This window comes from Triturus cristatus, chromosome 3_1, assembly GCF_964204655.1.
Source record: "Triturus cristatus chromosome 3_1, aTriCri1.1, whole genome shotgun sequence".
NCBI classification, from domain to species: Eukaryota; Metazoa; Chordata; class Amphibia; order Caudata; family Salamandridae; genus Triturus; species Triturus cristatus.
In genome coordinates this window covers 426,083,224-426,108,159 of record NC_140583.1, presented here as the reverse complement: position 1 = coordinate 426,108,159, position 24,936 = coordinate 426,083,224, and the positions used below count along the sequence as shown (strand labels likewise).

Below are 24,936 nucleotides of genomic sequence, written 5' to 3'. Positions count from 1 at the left end.
CCTCAAGAAGCGCTAACACTTTCCTCCTGAAACCTCTCATCCTTAGCAAAAAGAGAATTTGTCACCGAGCTTTCTCTGGCGTGGCCCCAAAAATATGGAACTCTCTTCCACCGGAAGTACGCAGAATCTCCTCAACGACTGCTTTCAAACTGGAAGCTAAAAGATTCCTAATGGACAAATTTCTTCCTTAATCTGGGCTAGGTCCACTGGCTCGAAATCATTGATCCTACAACCACTGTTCCATCATTTTATTCTGCTCTTCTTTACCGTATTGTGCGCCCCCCCCCATAACCTGCTATTATCTGTTCATTGTGTTACTCTTTCTTGTGTCATTTGTCTGTGAATCTTGCGATTATTCATGTTGTGTATTCTTACTTGATGTCGATATTGGGTTTTTAACCTTCCTTCCACCCTTTTGTAAAGCTCTCTGATATCCTTCGGGATCTTGTTCGCGCTATATAAAACTTTATAAATAAAAAAATTAAATAAAATTCTCAGGATCCAGTCCTGCAGCTCGACCACTGACGACCTAGTGGGCGAGTGCTTCTTGTGTGAAATTGGACTAAGTAAAAAGGTAGACTTTCTAACAAGACAAACCTGGCCCTGGTCCTGGTCCCTGTAACTGACTTGCGCTCCATCGTGGTCATCCTTAACCTTTGACTTTGCCCCAGACTAGGGATTGGCTGTCTGTGCTTTTGGCGTTACTTCTATGGAAAAATTAAAAAATTAATATCTCCAGTTTACTTAGTATCAATCAATCAATCAATCAGGGTTTTTGAAGCGTGCTACTCACCCGTGAGGGTCTCAAAGCGCTTAGTAATATTTTATATATTCAAATTTACTCTATTTTTCTAAATTGGTTTGGAGATTTTCCTATGTTGTGTTTGCTTTTATCACAGTTTGAGGGTTGCATAAACGCTTTACAGATTGCTTATATGATAAGGCTCAATGCTTTTGTTCCAAGCTACCAGACAACTAAGCCCAAGTATATTTAGTGGCTTTTGTGATTCACCCTGATAAGGACTGCGTTTAATACTTAAGTGGGCCTGTCACTCCTCTCAACTAAAAACTAAATTTCTTACAAGTAGTAAGACTTATTATTGGCTGCCAGTATAATAAACACATTTCTCTGTATCTTTTATATCAAGGTTGACTTGTAATGGCATCCAGAGGGTTACCTGAATATTATGATCTCAAATGGGGGTACTAAAAGGTGCTCAAGCCTGCTTGCTGTCAGAGAAATTAGTTTCCTAGGTTCAATTACTATAACATATCCGTGGCATATTTGTGTTGCTGACATGTGCTGCATGTGGGGTTTTAAAAGTAGGTACTATTGAAAAGGTGATTTGAATGTGAAAGAAATATTAAACACATATTGTGACTGGGTAGGCCCTGTGAGTAGTGGCTTGTCATACATTTTCCTGCCAGGAGCAGCCTCATACAAGAAAGAATCAACTATTCCCCTAAATTAATTACCAGCTAATGTATATTTATAACATATGCCTTAGAAAATATATTAATTTTACAGAGCTTGTATAGGTTGTTAAGTACATATTTTATCTGGCATTTACTCTGAAACTCACATACGAACAGGGGATGCATTAATTTTGAGCTTTCGTGCTGAACTAGTAGTGTTTCCGTCTTATGGAAATTAACAAAAGTTGGAAAAGGATCATGTGCACCTAGAAACAAAATTAAAAGTGTTCTTCAAATTCTCAACTACTATTCATAAGAGGAATTGGGTCAATACATGTGAAGTGTGAATTTGAAAGTAAAAGGGCATGAATGTTTGTATTCTCAAATGCATAAATCTTAGCAACTTCATACAACAATTTCTGTAACACCCTTGGTGATATCAATTAATAGATTAAAATATCAGGCAGACATTTATATTTACTTTATATAAGCTATTTATAACATCCAATCAGATCCTCCACAAAACTTATTACGACAGGTTTATACATTCTGTTGGTACTAATAGTTTACCAAGCTTTAGTGAGACATACCTTTGTACCATACCTATTGTAATATAATTCAGAAAGAGAGAAGCCTATGCATTAGTTTTGCTCTCCCAAACATAGAAATGAAGTAGCTTTTGACAAAGTTGATTTTTTAAACATGAGAGGACTTTGTAGAGGAAGTCAAGATATTGCTAAACCTATAAATGAAACTGAGTACATACTGGAAGCCACATGGTAACTGTCTTACTCCATGCTAAGATGAACAGCTATTCCTTGTTTCTGTCCATAAAAGAGTCAATAATAGTAATGTGTGGGATAACTAGTTATTTTGACTGAAACATCCCATGTCATTGTCCTCATTCGCTAGAACACACAAAAATGGAGAATTTAATGTAAGGAATTCAAACAAACCTTACCAAGCTTGCTGAACATGAATGCAAAAAAGTCAATTCGTTTTCGTAGTTAAAATTTTTTTTAATCTATCATAAAAAGTAAGACAGAACCCTCATATCAACCTTTAATGCATTTATTTGCAGTTTATACATTGAAAAAACGAATTCTCAATATTGAGAAAAATCAGGGAACAAAAGTTCAGTAATTTTCTTGGTGGTTAACAAAATACAGAAATTCAAGGAATTCAACTTGCACCGCATTGAAAAAAACACATTTTGTTAATAAGGATATTCAAATATAGAATTACTTGAATGCTGCCACACACAAAAACAGGTAAAACAACCAATCTACACAACTGGCTATTTCTCACTTTAAATAGTACACTTTTTAATCCAGTCATTGTCTTCTGCAAGTAATTAAATGGGTGTTTGCAATACAGCGTTTAATTGGTCCACTGAAAAATATCTACTGTTATTAAAACTAGTGTTCTGCTTAGCAGTTACTTCATTTAATAGATTATGCAAATAACAAACGCCAGGTCACTGGCAAAATACTTATCAAGAAGAAATAATACCTATAATCAAATCAATAGCAAGAATCATATTCGCCCAGATATACTTTTTTAGCCATGGCTTTTCGCACAACGCTGAAATATACATTGAGTGCTCTTTCATCTTCAAAGAGACATTCATAAAGTGCCTTTCATTACTTTCGTTATTTCATCGCAAAGGATCTGGAGACCTTCTCAAATGGCAGAAACATGTTTGGAAACCTGTTTTTCTTCTTGTTACGAGTAGAAAGTCAACACACTCTTGTGATTTCCCCTAACCAGCAACACCGGGGGTAAGTTCTTTGAAAGAATTTCTAACCAGGCCATATATAGGTAGTCTGACACCGTGTTTTTTCTTGCCACAGGTAGGCTTCTATAAAGAGAGGAAGACATATTGACATTATACACTTAACATTGATCCTTAGATAGGTGTATGGAATCTTTTTTTATTCTGGATAAGTATATATGTTAAATCATTAAAAATGTGTTTATTATTCTGCTAATTTGCAATGGTGCATGCTTTAAATTAATCTGAGTCCCCAACAACAATGTACTTTGATGCACTAGGCTGCTTCCTTTCTAGTATGAGAAGGAATTATAGAAAAACACATTTTAGGACTTTTATTGGTACTATGACTCTGGATTATAGGGATTTCAAAAGATCAGCAACAGAGCTAAATGTATTAGTAAGGGAAGACCATAGCTGAACAAATGCCCAGCTTCAGTGAGTAATTCTTCTAGCCTTCGACAAACAAGCATCAGCACTCAGGATACTGTAAGGGGTCAACTAGTAGGATTTAGTGTGATTTTAGCATGACAGTTACTCTATGTTTGAACAGGAGTTTGTCTGCCAACACTCATTGCAAAATGATGGCCACTACATGAACCTGCAGAGATTCAACACCTGAACAGCTTTACAGCCAGTTAAGCAACCTGTGCTACACTGACAGGATTGGTAGGGTATTACTGCTTGAGAGCAGCTTCTTTTACAAGTGTCACTTCACTGTCAGGTGCAAGTTATATAATACAAGGTAAGCTAGATAGACAATGGGACATTTTGGACAGCATTCAGTGAAGCAACTTGGTGTGGTTTGCTAAAGAAGGGCTGTCTATCTATCTGTCTGTCTATCTGTCTCTATCTATCTGTTCATCTGTCCATCTAGCTATCTTTCTATCTATCTCGCTGTATATCTATATACGCTGTATATCTATATATATATATTCTTTGTTTAAAGTACATTTCAATTAGACATTAACATTTGTTGTACACAAATAGAAAATCACTGATAAACCACTGAATTTCGCCAATTATTGTTAGCCGTAATGTCTCATTGCACAGCTCGTGACATTACACATAATGTCACAGACGACATCACAAACGAACTAAATGATGATACTGCGTAACCTCACCATTGACATCATGAATGACATCACTATGTATATTCAATCATTTGTATATGTGTTGTTTGATGATGATGTCTTGCTATAGTTCTGAAATATCACCTCACCTTTGGTTCAAGTACATGTCCCATACCAAGTGTGGACATAACCTACTGCACATGGGCTTTTACCAGGCGCTGGGGGAAGTGGGTGCAGGGTCCTATCAAGGGCCAAAGGCCATAGCTTAATTGGAGTGGAATTGTATTTTCCAGTTATGGCAGGAAGTAATACTCTGTAATTCTGTATATATATTTAAAAGATAATTTATTTTACATTTTATAATTCTTTTTATTGTATTACATACTATACTTACAAAACAATGAGGTTTGCAGACCTAGAATGTTCCTGCAGAATTTCATTTAGACGCACTTGACGATAACTCTATAGAGGAATTAAAAATACTTATTATTTTATGCAGCCTATGTTTTAATAAAGCCAATCAAAATTACGCAGTCACACATCTCTATAAATAAACAGCACAAGGTTTAAACATATGTGAGTTATGAATGTTGAAAGAAGCTTCAGGTTCACGGTATACAGTTCAATAAGTGAGATAAGTTAACAAATTTGCAGACACATTGTGCTTATTATGTTATGTTATGTTAATTTATTTGTAGAGCGCACGATTACCCTGAGGTGTCCTGGCGCTAGCTCAACTCTACTGAGAAACATTGTGGCACGGAGAGCAGGTGTGGCTGTATGGGGTTTATTCCTTAAAAAGCCAGGTCTTAAGTTGCTTCCTGAAGGCTAGGTGGTTTGTGGAGTTCCTCAGACTCCAAGGGAGGGCGTTCCAAGCTTTGGCCGCACCTGTGATAAAACGTCTGCCTCCCCATGAAGCTTTCTTCGTGGGCGTATGCTCACGAATTTGGCTCCTGATGAACGGAGGGTTCTTTTGGGAGTGTACCATCGAAATTGGTGGGTCAAAAACTCGGGACCCTGGCCATGAAGTGCCTTAAAGACCGTGCACAGTGATTTGAATTTCACCCTTTTCCTAATGGGAAGCCAGTGTAGTCTTTTAATTTCTTTGGCTACCAATGTGAATTTAGGGGTGCCTGTCACCTGCCTTGCTGCTGCATTTTGTAAGGTCTGTAGTTTATTCAGATGTCGCTCTAGGGCGTTTAGATAAAGCCCATTGCAATAGTCCAGTCGAGATAAAATAATGGATGAGATGACTGTTCGTAGGCTTTCTTCTGCCAAGAATGGTTTGACCTTCCTTAGCAGTTTGAGGGAGTGAAAGGTAGCTGGGGTGGTCGCCTTTATTTGGTGCTCAAAATTCAGTTTGTCGTCCATTAGGATGCCTAGATTTTTTGCCTTCTCCGTGGGTTTAGGGAGGATGCCCAGATCTGCTGGCCATCAGTCTGGGGTCCAGAGGTTAGCGTTTTTCCCAAACGTGAGTACCTCGGTTTTACCCAAGTTCAGTTTCAGGTAGTTTTGAGACATCCATGAATTAACTGCTCCCATACAGTCATGGAAGTTCTTGCTAATGCCTGCTTCAAGCCCTGGAAGAAGAGACACAACAATTTGCGTGTCGTCTGCATAGGACGTAAGGCTAAAACCATACGATCTTATCAAGGGAGCCAGGGATGCCACGTACACATTAAAAAGGGTTGGGGTAAGGGACGAACCCTGTGGAACCCCACACGGTAGCGAGAAAGATTTAGATTCGAAATTCCCTAAAGAGACTGTTTGTTTCCTGTCCGTTAGAAACGCGTTTAGCAGCCTCCATGCCCTACCTTTGACTCCAATATTGGACAAACGGTCCATCAAAAGATCATGATGGACCGTGTCGAAGGCCGCGGACAAATCCAGCATGATGAGGGCTGCCTTACCACCTTGGTCTAGAGCTTTCCTGATTTCTTCAGTTGATTTAATCAGGGCGGTCTCCGTACTATGCCCTGCTCTGAAGCCACATTGCGTGGGATCCAATAACCTGTTCTCATATAGAAATGAACTCAACTGAGCATTCATTTACTTTTCGACTATTTTAGCTGGTAGTGGGAGGCGGGAGATGGGAGATGGGTCTGTAATTGTTTGGATCTTTTGGGTCCAAGTTAGTTTTATTCAGCAGTGGGAGTATGGAGGCCCGCTTCCAGCAACTAGGGAAATCTCCTGTTTCGAACATAGCATTGAATATTGATGTCAGGGTTGTGGCAATTGGTTCCAGGGCTAATTTGGCCACTGTCACTGGACAGGGGTCATGGGGGGATCCGGATTTAATTGAGGCCATAAGCAACTTAGTGTCCTCGATATTGAGTGGGGCGAATTTTTCGAGTGACGGGCCGGCTCCTAAGAATTGTTTTGGGCCGGAGAACCTATTTTCCGCAACTCCTGGCAGAAGTTGGTTGAAGGCTGAAAAGATCGCTTCTACCTTTTCTTGAAAGAAATTAGCAATTTCCTCGCTCATTTCAAGACTAGATTCGACCCAAGGTGGACTTGGGGACGTTAGCCTGGCTATGGTTTTGTACAGTTCCTTGGTGGAGTTTTTTTGCTAAGTTGATATGGTTTATAAAGAAGAGCTTTTTTGCATTGAACACTGCTTGTTTATAAACGGAGAGACCTTGTTTATAAGCATCCTTATCTGCTATATTATATTTTTTTCGCCAATTGCGTTCTAGTCATTTTCAAGTCAGTTTCTCACGTCTAAGCTCTTCCAAGAACCATGGAGAGGTTGGTGTGGTGCATTTGGGGTAAACAAGTTTTTTCAGCGCCAGTTTAATGCAGGCTGTGTCAACCCATTTGGTGTATGATCTGGCAGCGTCTTCCACAGTTGTAGACTGTGGCTGTAGGGTGGTAGTAAGCGATTCTTTTAGTTCGGGTCCCGACACTTTTTTTCCTGGCCCTTGTTTTTATCCGATTTGGGCCGCCCCTTATTAAGTGATTTTGACCTGGGGTGGTTAGTTCAAATAAGATTCCTGTCTGATCCGTCCATACCAATGGTATTGTACCTGTGAAGATAAGATGTGGATGGTTGGAAAATACCCCATCCAGGGCATGTCCTGCCTTATGGGTGGGCGTGCTTACCAGTTGGTTCAGATCGGCGCTGCTCATCAGATCAAGGAGCGTTTTAGTATCTGGATCCATAAGGGATTCCAGGTAGAAAATAAATCTCCCAGAATGGTATATGAGTTGGAACAGAGCCCTTCTTCAAGTAAGGTCCGTAGTGAAGCTAGGAAGGGTGTTCTGGACCCTGGTGGTCTGTATATGAGGATACCCTTTAGGGAGTGGTGGGGTGATGGACAAACGTTGAATGCTAGTGCTTCACAGCCTATGCTGTTTGAGTGCTGAGACACTGTTTTTAAAGTGTTATGATAGATTATTGCTGCCCTCCTCCTCTCCCTATAGGTCTATTTAGGGTGGAGCATAGGAAGCCGGGTGGAGTGGCCATCGCTAGGTCTAGCCCAGAGGCCTCATCCATCCAGGTTTCCGTAATAAATGCCAATTTTATATCCTGCTCTTCCAGTAGTCTGGCGCACTCAAAGCTATGTTTTACTAAGGATCTGGCATTCACCAGTAGATATTTTGTCACACCGTCCTTGAGTTTGGAGTTGCCCTTCCCAGGTGAGATCTCACTAGGTTTGCAGGTGTTAATTCTCTGATAGAGGCTCCTGGGGAGTGTTTTATGACAGCTAGTACATATGTCTGAAATGGAGGTGCCTTTAGGTTGCAAAGGAATGCTTTTACAGTTTGATTATACTTTACCCCCATTCAGATCCAGCAGTTGATCTCTGGAGTACCTTAAGATTGTTCCACATACCTGCGGGAAACTGGCAGCGTGGCTGGCGCTGTTCACGGTTGGTGCACGGACGGGCTTGCCTTTGACGCGCCAGCAGCGTGTCCGCTGCACGCGTCCACTGCGCGTCTGTGTCAGCACGCACATTAAGTAGGGTTCCAGGTGCAAAGACCAGCCTGCTAACCTGAAAAGGGCAGTTCCGCCGTGTCTCGCGGGAACCGCTAGCTCCATTGATAAGCCTCACCCTCCCACGGCGTGCACCAAGCCTACAACCAACAATGGGAACACCGCTACACGGGTGTTAGCAGAGAGGTCTATCCGGCAGGGGGCCGTTCGGGCGAGTGGCACAGTAGCAGCAAGGTAAAAACATACACTGTGACAGAAATAGTAGCAAGCGTTTTTAAACGCCCGGATGTAGGGTGTTCATGTGACACAAACAAGGTAACTGCTGTTAGTGAAGTTAGGAGGGATCTCATGTTGAGGCGCACTGTGTGCAAGATCTGAACTGAGCCTTAATGCAGCTTTTCATCCACCAGATTAAAGCTGCTGACTACTGTTTTCAAAGCTAAGTACATTAGCAAAATGGTGAATAATCTGAGACGTTGGGGTGATTTAAAAGTTGATTTTGGAGAAACAGACATTTGGGGTGTAAATGCATGAGGCATGAATGGCATTGCTGCAAAGGGGAGACCATTGAGGTCATGTTATCGGATTCTTGTATATGTAATGTCTCACCTCCTTTGGAGCACCCCAGTGTAGCGGTCTAGATTCCGCGGGGGTGTTAACCCCGGACCTGCAGCCCGGAAGGGCTTCCATACATTGTATCATTCTCTGGCCAGGCGTGGCCAGAGAGCTTAAATAAACGGGTGGAGGTCGTCTCGTGGGCTTCCGGTCCAGACCAATACTCAGTGTGGCGGTGTGTCTTAGGTGTTCCCTTGCATCTAGGCCGCTTACCCTGCAGAGACTCGTTACACTGGCGACGAGGGTGGGCGTCTTTCACGGGCCCACCCACGTGCTGCTGCTCTTTTCACCCGACCTTCACCAGTGTCCCATACCTGTGGATCCATGAGGTGAAGAGTGACATCAAAAGCAAGCGAGCGGGACACGCGCAGTGACCAAAGAGTCACCACCGCAGTGGCTACGTAGCCTGTGTCAGCCGAGCGTGGTGTCCCCAACAACGACAACAAGCCAGGTACCCTGTGTCGCCTGCTTCTCTACCTGGGCCCCGCTCCTCCGCTGCCATGCTCAGCATGCCTTAAAAGCTCCTGGTGAGAACCCGGTCGGAGCCTGCATGCCCCTGGACGAGGAGGAGATGCGTGCATGCGCAGTACACCCCCTGCCAGCCTCCTGAGCCACGAGTGCGACCATGCACTAGAGAAAGCGCCCATGAGGCAGCCCTTCACTTCTCCTGCCCTCACACATCAATCAGCCACATACCACATGGCGCATACAGCGTTTTGGCAGAAGGAAGGCCAGTAGCAGTGCCAGTCAGAGTGTGAGGCACCCAAAAAAAAAGCATAACAATAAGGAGAATAAAAGGGGGCAAAGAAAAGAGAATCCATCAAGGAGGATTGCCATATTTCCCAAAGTGCCACCACTTTTCAAACCACAGATCAAGGGAGACACAGCGCTAAGCAGATGGTGCACGCCTAACCATGATGGATAACGCAGCGCAGGCAGCACCAAAGAATGTAGAGCCTGCACAACAAGCAGGGCATCAGGTCATGCAGCCCACATCGCAGCACTCCCAAATAAATGCGCTGCCCCCATTCAGCGAGCTAATAGATCCGCCCACTGCGTCCCCCAGATGGACCCTCTGGATCAACAGGTTAGACAACGCGGGAAATGGATGGCACAATCAAGAGGTCCCTACTGTTACACTTTGCAGGCGAGGAAATATACTAGTTGTTTGCTTACTTACCAAACACCGGAGCAATGATTACAATGCAGCGGTCAGGGCCCGGAACACGCACTTCGATCCCCAGCTGAACCCAGTTTACGAAGGGTTCAAGCTACGCCAAGCGTACCAGAGAGGAGAGGAGTCTATGGATGCGTTCCATGCACGACTACCGGAGCTGGCGAGCACATGCACGGACGACGAGCAGAACAAGGAAGTAAGGGCACAAGTAATCCAAGGGTGCCTAAACAAGAACCTGTGGACCCTCACCCTGCGGCAACCAGGAATCACCCTTGAAGACATCCTCATCATGGCACGGTCGCATGACCTATCGGACGCCAGAGTGACAGCCATGGACATTGCCATAACCCAACAGGCAGAGAAACCAGTAACGGTCAAGACCGAAAGAGCAGATGCCAAACGCACCCAGGATAAAGGCGCCTGCGGGCGGTGGCCAAACAAGAACACACGAGGGTCACATTACGGATACTGCGGGAGGGAAAAGCACCCGCAAGAAGAATGTCCGGTGCAAGACCAAACATGTTCAAAGTGTGGCACTCCCAACCACTTCGCAGTTGCATGCAGAGATGGACCACAGAAAAAGCACCTGTTGCTTGAAGATCCCGAAAACCTGACGATGCCCAGAGCTTCAGTGCGGCCAAGGCAGTACCTGGAAGACACATCTACAGATGAGGAAGGAGAGTGCTACCTTATCTCATTTGCCAGTGACCTCAAACGGAAGAGGCGCCCACAGCCCACGTGTGCCCTTGAGATCGCAGGATCCCAGGTCACCGCTCTGATCGACACAGGAGCGTCGGTTAATGTGATGGGGTGCCAACAGTACAAGCAGCTAAACCCAAGACCTGCAATGATCCCGTCTCATGTTAGGATTCTCACATATGGCAGTCAAACAACCCTACCCCGCAAGGGTAAGATGACAGTACAAGTCAAATCGGAAAATCACAAAATTACCACAACCTTCCACATGGCAGACAGACAGGCCAACATCTTAGTAGGAGGCCACAGAGCCGAAGATCTCTGCCTAGTCACGTTTGCCAACGCAGTCAATACCCTGCAGACCGAGAATGTTCTAGAACATTTCCCACAGCTATTCCAAGGACTGGGAAGCATAAAAAGGGCCCCGATAAAAATCCACATAGATAAGGCGTTGAAACCAGTGGCCTTGCGGCTCCGACGCATACCCTTCCACCTCTGACCACTTGTTGAACAAGAGCTCCACGACCTCGAAGAGCAAGGAATCATAGAGAAGGTCACCGGCCCGACACCATGGGTCTCGCCCATGGTGATAGTGGAGAAGCCAAAGCAGCCAGGCAAGATCAGGCTAGGCATTGACATGCGCCTGCCTAACCAGGCAATCAAGCGGGAAAGACACTTGACGCCAACGGTCGATGACATCCTGGCTGATCTGAACGGGTCCCGCTGGTTCTCCAAACTGGACCTCAACCCGTAGTACCACCAGTTGAGGCTAGCTGAGGAGAGCCGGTATATCACAACCTTCTTGACCCACATAGGCCTGCGCTGCGACAAGAGGCTGAACTTTTGGATCTTGTCGGCGGCAGAGATATTCCAGAACGCCATCCGAGAAATACTGTCAGGGCTCAAAGGAGTATTAAATGTCAGCTACGACATTCTAAAATGCTCAGCAACAATAGAAGAGCACCATCGCCATCCCCGAACCACTCTCCAACGTCTTGCAGAACATGGAGTCACCCTTCACAGAGACAAATGCTTGTTTTTCAAAAAATCTATCGAATTCTTCGGCTAAATATTCAGCCAAGACCAGTTCAGGTTAGACCCACGGAAGTCGCAGGCCAGTCAGTAAGCCCCTGTCCCGCCGACAGCGGCAGAGACCCGAAGCTTCCTAGGGATGGCCACCTACTGTGGGCGTTTCATATCGAACCTGGCCACGCTAGCTGAACTGCTGCGCATCCTAACTAAAAAGGATGCTACCTGGAAGTGGTACAAGGAAAAACAAGCATTCCAAAAGATTAAAGCAGTGCTTCTGGGGAAGACCACCATGGCGTATTTTGACCCAACACGCATGACTGAGCTCCTAGTGGACGCCAGTCCCATTGGTCTAGAAACAGAGCAATGGACGTGGGCTCAGCTCGTGTTCGCAAGCAATACAGCTGCAGCATTATCAAATGGAACTAGTCTATCGACCAGGAGCAAAGAACCCGGCAGACTTTCTGTCACGGCACCCACAGGAGACGGCCAGAGAAGGTGGGGACCAGGAACTGAGGACAGAAGAATACGTCGACATGGTGTCTCAATGGGCATGGCCGCGAGCCCTCACCAAAGACGAAATCAGAACAGAAACCAGCACAGATGCTGTGCTCATGAAAGTGCTGAACTCCATCCAAAGAGGCTCCTGGGAAGACTTCCTTCACTGCGCTAACGGCTGGAATGAAACAGACAGAGACCGGCTAGGAAAGTTCTGGAAAGTGCAGGATGAGCTAAGCGCAGCTGCTGATGGGGTGATATTGAGAGGATCCAAGATCATCATCTCGACAAGTCTCCAAGAACGAGCCACCATCCTAGCCCACGAAGGACACCAAGGGACCATGCGGATGAAATTGTGGATGAGAGAAAAAAGTGTGGTTCCCTGGGCTTGAAGCCACCGTAGATCCCCTTGTGAGAAACTGCAGACCCTGCCAGCTCACAAGCAGCCAAGAACATCCCGCCCGGTGATAACGGACGACCTGGTGACATCCCCGTAGTCGCAAGTGAGTCTGGACTTTGGGAGTTTTCCAGATGGCAGAATAACGGCTGTGCTGATCGACAGCTACATAAATACCCCATAGTCCAAGTGATCGCATCCACGTCCTTCCCTCACCTACAACCAGTCCTAGAGAAGACATTTGCACTCTTTGTGTTGCCCCACGAAATCTAGACTGATAACAGGTCCCCGTTCCAAGGGGCCGAGTTCAAAAACCTGTTGGTGCTGCTTGGGGTTCGCCACCACTGCATCACTCCCCAATGGCCGCAAGCCAATGGTGAAGCTGAACGCTTCATGCAGACACTTAACAAGATCATCCGGATTGCAGTATCCGAGCAGTCCGACCCGGAGGCAGCGCTGCACAGGTTCTTGCAGGACTATGGCAGACCCTGCACTGCAAAACCAAGAGATTGCCCTGGTCCCTGATGTTGTCCAGACCCCGTTGGGACACCATCCCTGCAGCTGACGGCTGGGTCCCAGAACCCTACGATCCTACCGACACCCAAGCATGACAGGCCACAAACAACAAATGGGCCAGTGGGAAGAGAAGGGCGAAAACCCGGGTCATCGCACCAGGGTGCACTCTCTTAGTCTGGAACTGTCGCAGCGGAGGTAAGTTTCGCACAACATACGAACCTGGACTATGGACTGTCCTGAGAACCAATGGTACCGCCATCACGGCTCAGATAGGTGACGAGACAATCACCCGGAACAAATCCTGGTTCAAGCGGATACAAGGCTCAGACACCGAGAGGGTGTCTTCTGGACCTGCGGAGAGCGGGGAAGTAACAGCGGAGGGCAGTCCCCCGTGCATGGACGAAGACCAAGTTGTGGCAAACCCGTCTTCTTCCATGGTCAAAGAGACCGGAACAAACACTGCCAACAACACCTTGTCACCGGGCAGTCCTCCGGAAAGTCAATGAAGCCGCCAACGAAGGTACAACCTGAGACCCAATCCAAGACCAAGATCAAAGGCTCACAGACATTATGTGTTGATTTGTTTCATTAGGTTTGAACACTGACTTGGGATGGGATGTAGCGGTCTAGATTCTGTGGGGGTGTTAACCCCGAACCTGCAGCCCGGAAGGGCTTGCATACATTGTATCACTCTCTGGCCAGGCGTGGCCAGAGACTTATATAAACAGGTGGAGGTCATCTCGGGACTTCCGGCCCAGACCAATACTCTGTGTGTCTGTGTGCCTTTGGCGTTCCATTGCAGCTAGGCCGCTTACCCTGCAGCGACTCGTTAAACACAGCACTGAAACTACAGTTTCCAAAGATTGCAAGTGGAAAAGCTTTAGAATAACCAGGTTTTCAGCATTTTTGTATTTAAACATCTCAAAATTCTGTCAAGAACGAATTTGAAATGAAAACCTATTGCAGTAATGTGGGGACAGATAAGAAAACGAATGGCCTCCATTTCGAGTGGTTCAAATTCGCTGAGCGGGTAGAAATACCTTATCTGAAGACCTCGAATTTCTGCTCGGTGGTGATTCAAGGGACTCGAACGCAGGCAGGCTGGGTGGTAATCCAAGAGCCTCAAATGCAGGCAGGCTGGACCATTTCCATACAGCGCTCTATGATTGTGGGAGGATCTTGAACAAACTGTGCTTTCTAATGGGGAGCCAGTGTAAGACCCTTAAGGTAGGTTCAGAAGGGGCGCCAGAGGTACATTTACAGACCAGATGCCCTGCCGTATCAGTACCACCTGTGGTTTTGACAGGAGGACATCATTTACAGCTACCAGGAATGCATTTCCATAATCCAAGCGACTCGTTATGAGAGCCTAGGCCACAGTTTTCTTGAGCTAATGGGAATCCATGGGAGCACTCTTCTGAGCAGCCAAAGGTTTACAAAGAAGGAATAACAGATGGAGTTCACCTGTCCCACATAGGCAGCCTGTCATCTACCAGAATGCCCAGATTGTTACCACTTTCTTAGTGCAGGGGGCATCATCAAGCTCATCCGGCCACTAATCCTCTGACCAAAACTCCTGTGCCTTGTCAAACAATAGAAATAGGATTTCATTCTTCCCTCCATTCATCTGTGAACTGCTGTTTCATCCAAAAACCAACTTTTCCCATACAGTTGGTAAACCTAACTTAGGTGGTTTCGGGATCCTGCCCTATCGAGATCACCAATTTAAGCTCTCTTGCACTTTCAGTGATGCCATAATACCTGATCACATGCACATATTCGCCATAAAAGAAGTGCACTTTAGTGGCAGAGCTGGAGGGCAATATTTTACGGTGCCAATGCTTTTTCTTTAAGATCCTTATCCTTTTTCTAGCCTTGTTTATTTAAACTATGTCTAGAGGTTAAACTATTTCAGAGGCAAGAGCCGCATCTGTTTGTGCCAATAAGATTAATCTTTTTTCTCTGATATGCATTAAAATGAGGTATCTATGCATCTCCGTGCTAAGAATCCCCCACTGTGTTCTATTACCATTATATGCTATGGTTATTTTTCATTGTAAATTTTTATTGCAACCATGCAGCTGCCATGTTTAGGCAGCATTATATTTTTTATCTGAAAGTCTTATGCCTGCAATAAATATTTTTTTGTGAAACATCACACCAACCTATTTGGCAAGGCCAGACACGTTGACTTTACCAATACTTGTTTAATATTATTTTTTACTCCAGGCTCAGCATTCAACACAAGGTTGGGAGCATTTTTGCCTCATTCTACATCAAATTGACTTTCTAAAAATTGATTATCTTCAAAACTGACTTTTATAAATGCCAGCGACACATAGTGACCCTCAGTTCTGAAAAGCAAAGTGAGGGAGTGGCACGTAGTTCAGTTATATGCACATCCATGATTTTTAGGTCGAGCCGAGCGCAGCGCGCATGTGTTGCTCCGTGGGAGGCTTCATGTAATCACTCTAAACTTTTGGTTGGCTGTTGGCTATGTTAATGTAAAATGGGAGACTGCAAATGGCTAAAGGTGGGCGCGTGTCCTACCTCTTTTGCAAATGTTCACTCCCACAGCGTTTAGCTTTGCGGGAGCGAGCAGCGGCGTGGAGGGTGGCAGCAGCATTCCTTACATTCCTTGCAGCGCACGCATGCACCGCTCGCAGGCTTGTTTTTCCAATTACTGCCATGTAAGCGATGGCTTTACCTCTAGACTCCCTACAGAAGTTCCAACTTCCCATCATACAGTGACTGTCACGGGCCACACGGCGACGACGTTCTTATACTCACAAGAGGCGAGTATAATTTTACCCCTTGACTTGGCTCTCCAATGGGGTCTCGTTATACAGGCCAAGGCTTGTGCGCTACACAGTGATGCCGTCTTCACACTTTCCCCAATTTGCTCAGCCCCCGCCATGGAACTACCGATTCTAAGCCGTGATCCTGCAAGAACTTGATGATGTCCTTCTTGGGCAGGTCGTCAATTTTTTAGCTGCTCCTCGCTCCACTCCCGCTGCGATTCGGTGGCTGCCATCTTGCTTCGTTATCAAAGAGAGAGGACGGACAACAACAGTGAAATAAATAAAATCCCTCCCTGGATTCTTTGTGAGTAAGGAGGCAGACTCTTGGGGGCATATGTATCAAACGATTTTTTAATCGCAAACGCTGCGATTCGCAAAATAACAGCGTTTGCGATTAAAAAATCGGTAATCGGGATGTATGAGCCAAATCCCATCGCAAAATTAAGGAATTGCTAATTTAGCGATTTCTTAATTTTGCGTAAGCATGTAAGAAATCGCAAATTGCGATTTCTTAAATGATATGTAAAAAGCACCCAAGTTGTGCGAATTATCCTTAAGAAATCGCAAATTACCACCAACTTCCAGTTGGTGGTAATTTGCGATTTCCTTTCAAAATGCACTTTTTTGAATTTTGCAAAGTGCCACGTGACGCTCATACATGCCCTTAGGGCATGTATGTGCGCCATATGCACACACATGCTCATTTCAGGGGTGCATCAGGGTGTCATCATGACACCCTTGCACCTTTGAAATTATTCTCAAATAGCGATTAGCAAATTGCGATTCGCTATTTGAGAATTACTTCCCATTCATTCCTATGGGTCTCCTGGCCCATAGAAATGAATGGGCAGGTATTCCTTAATTGCGATTTCGCAATTTGCTAATCGCAATTAAGGAATTTTAAGAAATCGCAAAAAGTTTGCAATTTTTTAAATACATCCCGTTTTGCAATTCTCAACTAGCGATTCTTTAAAAATCGCTATTTGAGAATCGCAAATGGTGATGTTGATACATATGCCCCTTGGTTCGGTGATATAGATAAATATTTTTATTTTAGTTGTACTAAACCTACTCACAAGGATTGAATACTGCTACAATATTTTACACATACTCCAATATTTAAGTAATTGCATGCTATTATAGAAGCATTCATCTACTAATTATTATCAACTTTTTTTTAAATACATAGCATATTATCAGCGTGTGTGAAATTGTCAATTTCAATCTATAGCATATTACACAATTTAAAAAAAAAACATTGCAACCGGGTATCCTAAGGATTACGCATTATTTCTATTAAATTGTACATAAAATATCCTGCTTCAAAATGGCTAATCTCTGAGGGGAGATCGGCAGTTGTCTTTACTCTGAGCTCAGCGACATTTTACAGCAGCTTCGATTTCTAACTTTTGACAAAATCGATTACTTATCAAGTGTTGCAGTTTCTGATGAACAGTCGTGAATGACTGTTTTAGTTCTTTGCTGTGATCACAGCAGGATTGTTCGAAAATGTTGAGTATGTGGGCATGCTAATAGGGTATAATCTGCTGCATGGCCAAATTTATAAGGTCCCAAAGGCGAGACCTATTGGCTATACCAATGCTTGTTTGATGTGGTGTATTATTGATGGTGGGTACCATGCCAAGCCCTAAAGAGTGAGTTAGACTCATTTGCTATGCTCAGACAGTGATAAATATTGTCCAGTCCAGCCTACCCATTATAAAATCATGACCATTTATTGTTTATATTCAAGTTGTATGGCAACAACATCTAAGTTACTGATGGCGCCATGTCGTTAGTCGTTACCTTTGCCTATTTTAGTCACAAAGCAGCCGCATCATCAGCTGTGCCTCCTTTGACATGCAGCATATTCCATGACGGATCACAACCCAGTTTTACCTTACCTTGCTTGTATTGCGTTCGCTTTAGTATTCTCACTGCTTCCCAGACAGTCATCATTAGGCTGAATCGTGTTGTGCTGCAGCTTCTATAGGGCAAGAGGGGGGGCATTGTTTAAGGTCCCCCGTACCTTGGCTGTGCATGTCTCCCTCTGGGGTGGCTTGTCAGTGTGTTCTGTGCTAGCAAATCCATCTGAAGAGCAGGCGGTCGGAGTCTCGGTGGGTCCTGGTGCCAGTATTTAGAAGGACCCGCCCGCCTTCGTATTGGGGTACACCCCGCTGTGGTTGCTGCTATTATCCACCATCTATACTTGCACCCTTTGGCAGAAACAAGAGGCAGATGCTCACGAGATTCCCTATAGAGCACTTCGGGATGCTGCAGGAACCAGTGCACAGCGTGCATTTATATATGGCAAGTATATTGGGCTGATATAAAGTACAGTTAACTAGTAGAGCGGAAAATTAATGAATGTCTCCGGTTTTACAGTGGGCTTCTACGCGTTTGTTATGGGATACAGATTAACTTGTACTGGAAAGAAGTTCACATCGCAAAAGAATTGCAGATTGTTTTCATAGGTCAAGATGCTCCACACTTTACATAAGTAGCAAGACATTTCAAAGTGAAGAGCAACCAAATATCACAATTCACACTGCATGTGGGTCATCACAGCACTCAGGAGAATGGCTAGTGCTCAGAATCATTACTGCTTGAAGTGGGAACCAGCAGGCGGATTGTAAATGTAGCTGAGGTCATTACACTGCCTCAGCTGAGATGATGTGCTCTCTATTCGGAAACACTGTGAGAAAATGCGATACCAAGTACTCAAATCCCCTGTGAGTACAGTATGGGTTTCATAGGAATACGTGACAGCCTCCCACAATCATGTAATGCGCTTCAGCATTTCAAGCAGTCGGATGGTAAACAGCCGATGATGTACATGTCTGCATTAGGAACTGTGTTCAGTAGGTAAGGGGAGCGTGCACATGTACCTTTTCCTTGAATGCTTCCAGCTCTGCATCCGTAATCTTCCATGGGTTTTCTCTCCTTATTTTTTCAGCAGTGGGTAGGTCAGTCGCACTGTCATGGAGGCGATACGGCTCAATCATCTCTTCAAAAAATTTCCAGCTAAAATAAAAACAGAGAAAAGTGGCCGAGTTTGCATTGGACTCTTGACTACAGAGACACCGAAGAATGATTGCTGCTAAGGTAAGTAAATCATGAACGTTGCAACTTTACAGCTCTAGTAAAGATTCTCTTCTGGAAAACTGCACCACACACAGTGTACAACTCATGAACATGTGGGAAGAGTAATTGACTGTCTGTTCCAGACAATTCAAATAGCCGTTCTGAATGTCAAATGCCCTATCGCTACCTTCCCAACTTCACTACGGCGTTCCTTAAGAGCCTGCACTCTCCCTGACGCTGTATTATTTATACCTGGAGCCCTCAGCTCCCTTTTTAGGCATTCTACCATTTGTTATCACCTTTACTCTGACACCGCTCAGTTTTATACGAACGTTACATCACCAGATGACTCGGCTAGCACCCTAAATGTCCTTCAATCATGAATGTTACAGCCTCATCTCAGAATAAACCCTCCCCTAGACTACGGGCATCATTACAATGATGGTCGACTGGACTGTGGGCCACTATTGCGGCAGTCAAGAAACCGCCGACAAGCATGAGGGCGGGCCGACCACCGTATTGCACTGGAACCGCCTGGCTGGTGGTCAGAAACACGGCAGGGGCATTCTGCGGCCTTGGGAAAGGGCTGCAGCACATGCTGATACTGTACATACACCTCCAGCACGTCTGTGCAACGTGCACCATGTTGTGCATAGCACTTGGTGCATCGAGGTAAGTGGGAGCACTACATGTTCCCCTGGGGCCACTTTTCAGTGGCTTACAACAGATGGGGGCTCTATTTGGGGCTGCTCATATCCCTTTCCAACAACCTTTTCCTAGTGGGATACCCGCCATGAAAAGGCTGCCAGAAAGGGATATCTAATCCCCACGGCGGTGCCAGCCTTGGCACCGCTGCCATTCAGGGACACCGCCCCTTCGGGATATATGATAATGGCAGAGCTGGTGGTCGTGCGTCTGACAGCTTAGTGTCTGACAGCCAGTATCAGAATACGGCAGTCGGACCGAAGGGCTTTCAGCAGTTGGACCGCCACCGACGGCATGTCGACAGTCCGAACGCCACGATTGTAATCAGGCCCTAAGTTCTTCCTCACCCTGCATCTGAAGTGCTCAACTCCAGTTCAAGCCTGGTAAGATGCACTGAAAGCCTTCCGTTATGGAAATAATACTCCCAAAATAGCCATTCCCGTTGAAAGGGTATAGGACTTTGGAAATATGTGAAAACATTTGAAATGGTAGTTTACAGGAGTCAGCCTGTTAAAAGTGATCTGAAATGTTAAATCATTGTGTGATGAACTTTATCAAAAATCCATACCTTTCTTTGCTTGGTTTATTATTTATATCTCCAATAATGTGAATTTCTGCAAATTTTATTCTGAATTTGTTAAGAAGCGACGCCATTCTGAAAGTAAAAGAGTACATTTAAATATGATTAATACAATTGCTCACTGAATTAGCATAACAAACTCATGCAAAGTATATATCTCCACATTAAATGTGCGACTGCCAAATGTACTCCTCATTTTGTGTGTGTGAGCGCATTTGAGGAAGTGTTCTACTTGTATTCTTCGTGTGTGACTGTTGTTTCATAAGTAATATTTTCTTGAATGTATGATAATAATGATGTAAATAGGTGAGTAAATGAATGAATAAACCATTTATATCTACACTAGAGAACTAGATTGTCTCTAGGTGTTGATGATGGTTGAAAGGTACATGATGTAATGAGGCTCAACCTGTACACTACTGAAATGATATGACACCCAGATCATGACTCTGGATGATGAAGACGCATCAATAATGATCAGTTCCATCTGGTATTCGTGTAGATCAGCGTAATATTAGAACAAGCCCAGGCCCTCATTCCCTGCATTGCAGTTCTGTGATTGGTCAGGGGTGCCTGGCTGTGCTTCCTGTGCCTCAGCCCGAGAAGGAGAGCAAGAGCAGAGACGCAGGACCCGGCATCCGGGACCCGGTGCCCCCTCGCCCCACCCTGTCCCCCTTCGCTCACCCGGTCCCGCCTCGCTACCTGCAAACCATGCCGGTCGCCACTGTATATAGGCATACATTATTACATCATACTTACTTTACAGGAGTGTACATGAAAACTTCTAGAGTCATAGATTAGGCAAATCAAAATGTGCCCACTAAAAATTAGTTACATTTTAATATATTATTTAATAAGTGAATATTAGTAAGAGACTAAAAATGTTCGCGTTAGTAGAACGTTTTGGTTTTAATGGCATACATGGCGTACAAGTATATATGTATATTTATAAATACTGATATATATGTGTGTGTATAACACTGAAGAAGGATCTATTCTGAAACGCGTCTGTTTGCATTCGGTTTAAATTATTAAAATCTGCTGAAACGAAGCCCCGTGAGTGCCGTCTTTTCCTTCCAGAAAACGGAGGAATCTTTGGAGCCTGTATATATATATATATATATATATATATATATATATATATATATATATATATATATATATATATATATATTATCTACTGGCGGTCGCCAGTAGATAGTTATAGTTAGGACCGTGTTTCCATAGGAAATCCGCAACATTCTATTTGAAATAACTTTGGCGCAGGTCGACGAATCCTCGCGAAATTTTCAAAACTAATGGGGCGCTACGCTCCGCTCCTACCCTGAAAGTCTTGGGGGGATTCGTCAAGCGGGGGCTGAGAAAAAAGGGGGGTCCCAAAACGCGTTTTCCCCATGCATTTTTCCATAGGACCTTTAGACACAGCTACAGCCCGAACGGCTGAACAGAATTACTTGAAATTTGGCAGAGAGGTAGTCCTCAGGTCAAGGATGTGCCTTTTGTAGGTCTGGTGTAAATCTGTTTAGTAGGTCCTGAGAAAATAGCATTTAAATCAATATATATATCTGTAAGCGCGCTCCGTGCGCTTACCGTAAGCTTACCGTACGCGTACGGTGCCGTGCGCGAGCTCAATTCTGATTGGTGGTTACATGACTGTAAACATTCGAATCGGTCGAAATCAGGAAGTGTTGGCCGCCATTTTCTGTCTCTCGCACTGAGAAACAAAGGTGGGGAACGTGAAACGGGGGCAACTAAGAGAGTTGCAGACCCCCTAGTGTTTGTCAGGGGGTCCAAGAAGGACCCAAAAGTACAAAAAATACATTTAATAATTTGTAAAAAAAATTGCGGGGTACGCGTACGGTAAGCTTACCGTACGCGCACGGCAAAAAAAATAAAAAAATAAAAATAAAGAAGTAACAATCACATTTATTAAATAAATTAAAGGACCCACAAGGGAGAAAAAAACAAATGTTACTGCTTAAAAAAAGGCGAGGCGCGCACGGCATGGACTGCGCAACGTGGGCGCTCGGTGCGCGAAGCGCACCGGACGCCCACAGCGCGCGCACGGTGCGCTAAGCGCACCGTGCGCGCAGGGTGTGCGCATAGTGAAAAACCAGAAAAAAAAAAAAAAAATACATAACTTAGCATTTAAAAAACCTTGCAAATTCACTGAAAAAACCATAGGTTTCACACACGTTATAGTTAGGAATTATCATTTACAAAACCTTGCAAATTCACTTAAAAAACCATAGGTTTCACACATGTTATAGTTAGCTGTATATTTCACTCGTAAAAAACCAATGAAATTCCACGTTATAGTTAGATCAGGTAACTATAACTTGCGCGACCGCAATCCACAATGTGTAATTTCAGATGTCATCATTGATGTCATGAGTGATGTCACTGACCATGTCATGAGTGATGTACTATGTGACGTCATCAGCAGTTTATTGTGGGCGCGCAAGTTATAGTTACCTGATCTAACTGTAACGTGGAATTTCATTGGTTTTTTACGAGTGAAATGTACAGCTAACTATAACATGTGTAAAACCTATGGTTTTTTAAGTGAATATATATATATATATATATATATATATATATATATATATATATATATATATATATACATACATACACATAAAATATATGTATGTATATATGCATATTCACAAACAAAACAAAGGTTACAGGGATGTTATAGTTAGGCTCAGATTTCACTTGTGCAAAACCAATGAGACCCAGCAGTTATAGTGCATGAGTTACCTATAACTTACGCCCTCGCAATGCACTGCTTATGACCTCACATATTACATCACTCATGACATGTTCAGTGACATCACTCATAACATCTCAAATAACATTACTAATGACATCATCCACAGAACCACTCACACACCATTTTAAAGATCGTTTTAATTCTAGTTCCTAACTATAACGACCCTGTAACCTCTGTTTTTTTTAAGTGAATATATATATATATATACATATATATATATACAGATATATCATTTTTCTGCCCAGATTGTCTTTCCTCATAATTTACAACCATGGGTTCTAATTGTTTTTGTTTAATATCCGCACAGAATTCTATTGTACTGCCCATGACATTCTTTTGTTGTAGAAAATGCAACTTAGTCAAACACACATATATGTTAGGGGTGGGCAAACAATTCTGCTCTGCTGGCAGAGTTCACAGAGTTTTGCCCACTCCATGCTCTGCTTGGGGCACCGAGTTCCAGGAAAACTCTGCCCACTGTTGAGTGGGAGGAGTTTTTCCTCATGCCTGGCTCACCAATGTGAAGTTGCCAAGCACAAACGAGAATTTACATCCCCTAGTGCATTTTTTGAGTGCTAGAACACCTCTCGGCAAGATTTCTCAACGCGGGCAGTCAGGGCAGGTCGTTACCATTCGCAGCGACAAAGCTGCATCTCGTAGTAAATCTGCGTGAGTGGAGAAAGACGCAGTGCCCTCTGTCACACCATGTTGAGCCGTTCGCGCTGATTTTACAGCATGAAACAAGCTCCCAGTGCTAAAAATCAGCATAAGAAACGCAACTTTCCACAATTCAGCCTCTCATGGAACTCCGGAAAATCTCATGGAATTTTTAGGTTTTCAGGTGAAACTCCATGACTTCCGCCCACCCCTAACATATACCTGGAAAATATTCTTCACCACTTAGAACCTTTAGTTAAAAAGTGTTTTTATCACTAAAGCTATGTAGTGATACATTATGAGTGCAGTCTCTTACCTGTCCTGTTGCCACACCCAACTGAATATGAAAAATATGAAAATACAAACCAATACATATAGAAGAACTAAGCGTACACCAGTCTTTGTACAACATTTGCTTACATGTGCAGTTCATTAATGTCACACATGAGAGCATGCTTTAAGTATGTTGCAAGCAAAAGTAAAGTATAATTACGCCAGTTTGTCGTCTTCAAGGCGGTGAACCTTTCCTCCAATGAAGATCCTCAGTTTGCAATCCTTCCACTTTTTCCGTGTAGTGAGAATGTAGGGGATGAGGAGTGTTAAACCTACAAATAAGCATCAGCAGATAGGATTCAGATCAGTGAAATAAACAAAAAAAAGTCACTGGGTCTTTATGGTAATTATTAAACTCAAATTTTTTTTAATGGATTTTTATGATACAACGTTTAAACAAGTCAAATGGGGTGTTAACGTTAAAAGCATTGCAAACCAGTTAGGCTTGAATAAGAAAACTATTGTTTACAAATAAAAACTTTCCATGCATTTCTTGAGACTTGAAGAGTTGTCATTTTCTTTAATACAAGGTTTACTCACTGCAGGATTAAGAATTCTGCAGAACATATCCTTGGCAAATATCCTCACAATAGTAGACACGATCTAACCCCCCGTAGATACTCATTTGTTTCTTTATTTAACATTTCCCATTTTTTCTAGTGCACCCAGAGTATGTGTGCTTACCTTATAACAAGAAAAATACATATAGAATGACATACTTCAAATTCTTTGTATTTTTTCTCCACATTCACATTATGTTCCAGTGTTTTCGATCTGTCTTGCTGAATCTCATTCTACTCTTTACCATCAGTGCTTTAAATGGGCCGGTACTCACCGGTACTGAGTACCTGCACTTTTTAATTCTCTCCCCT

The 24,936-nt window shown here is 43.8% G+C and overlaps 1 protein-coding gene across 4 annotated transcripts in view; it reads right to left on the bottom strand.

Annotated features, from left to right (window-relative positions):
* Positions 1-2,467: 2,467 nt before the first annotated feature.
* Positions 2,468-24,936, bottom strand: part of SLC12A1 (solute carrier family 12 member 1) — a 381,560-nt gene continuing 359,091 nt past the window's right edge. For all 4 annotated transcript variants that reach the window (XM_085644206.1, XM_085644209.1, XM_085644207.1 and 1 more), the window contains 5 exons: positions 24,225-24,336; positions 20,287-20,373; positions 18,818-18,953; positions 4,658-4,725; positions 2,468-3,277 (listed from right to left, as the gene is read on the bottom strand). In XM_085644206.1, coding sequence (XP_085500332.1) covers positions 3,142-3,277; positions 4,658-4,725; positions 18,818-18,953; positions 20,287-20,373; positions 24,225-24,336 — 539 coding nt within the window. In that variant the 3' untranslated portion in view covers positions 2,468-3,141. The remainder of the gene's footprint in view (positions 3,278-4,657; positions 4,726-18,817; positions 18,954-20,286; positions 20,374-24,224; positions 24,337-24,936) is intronic.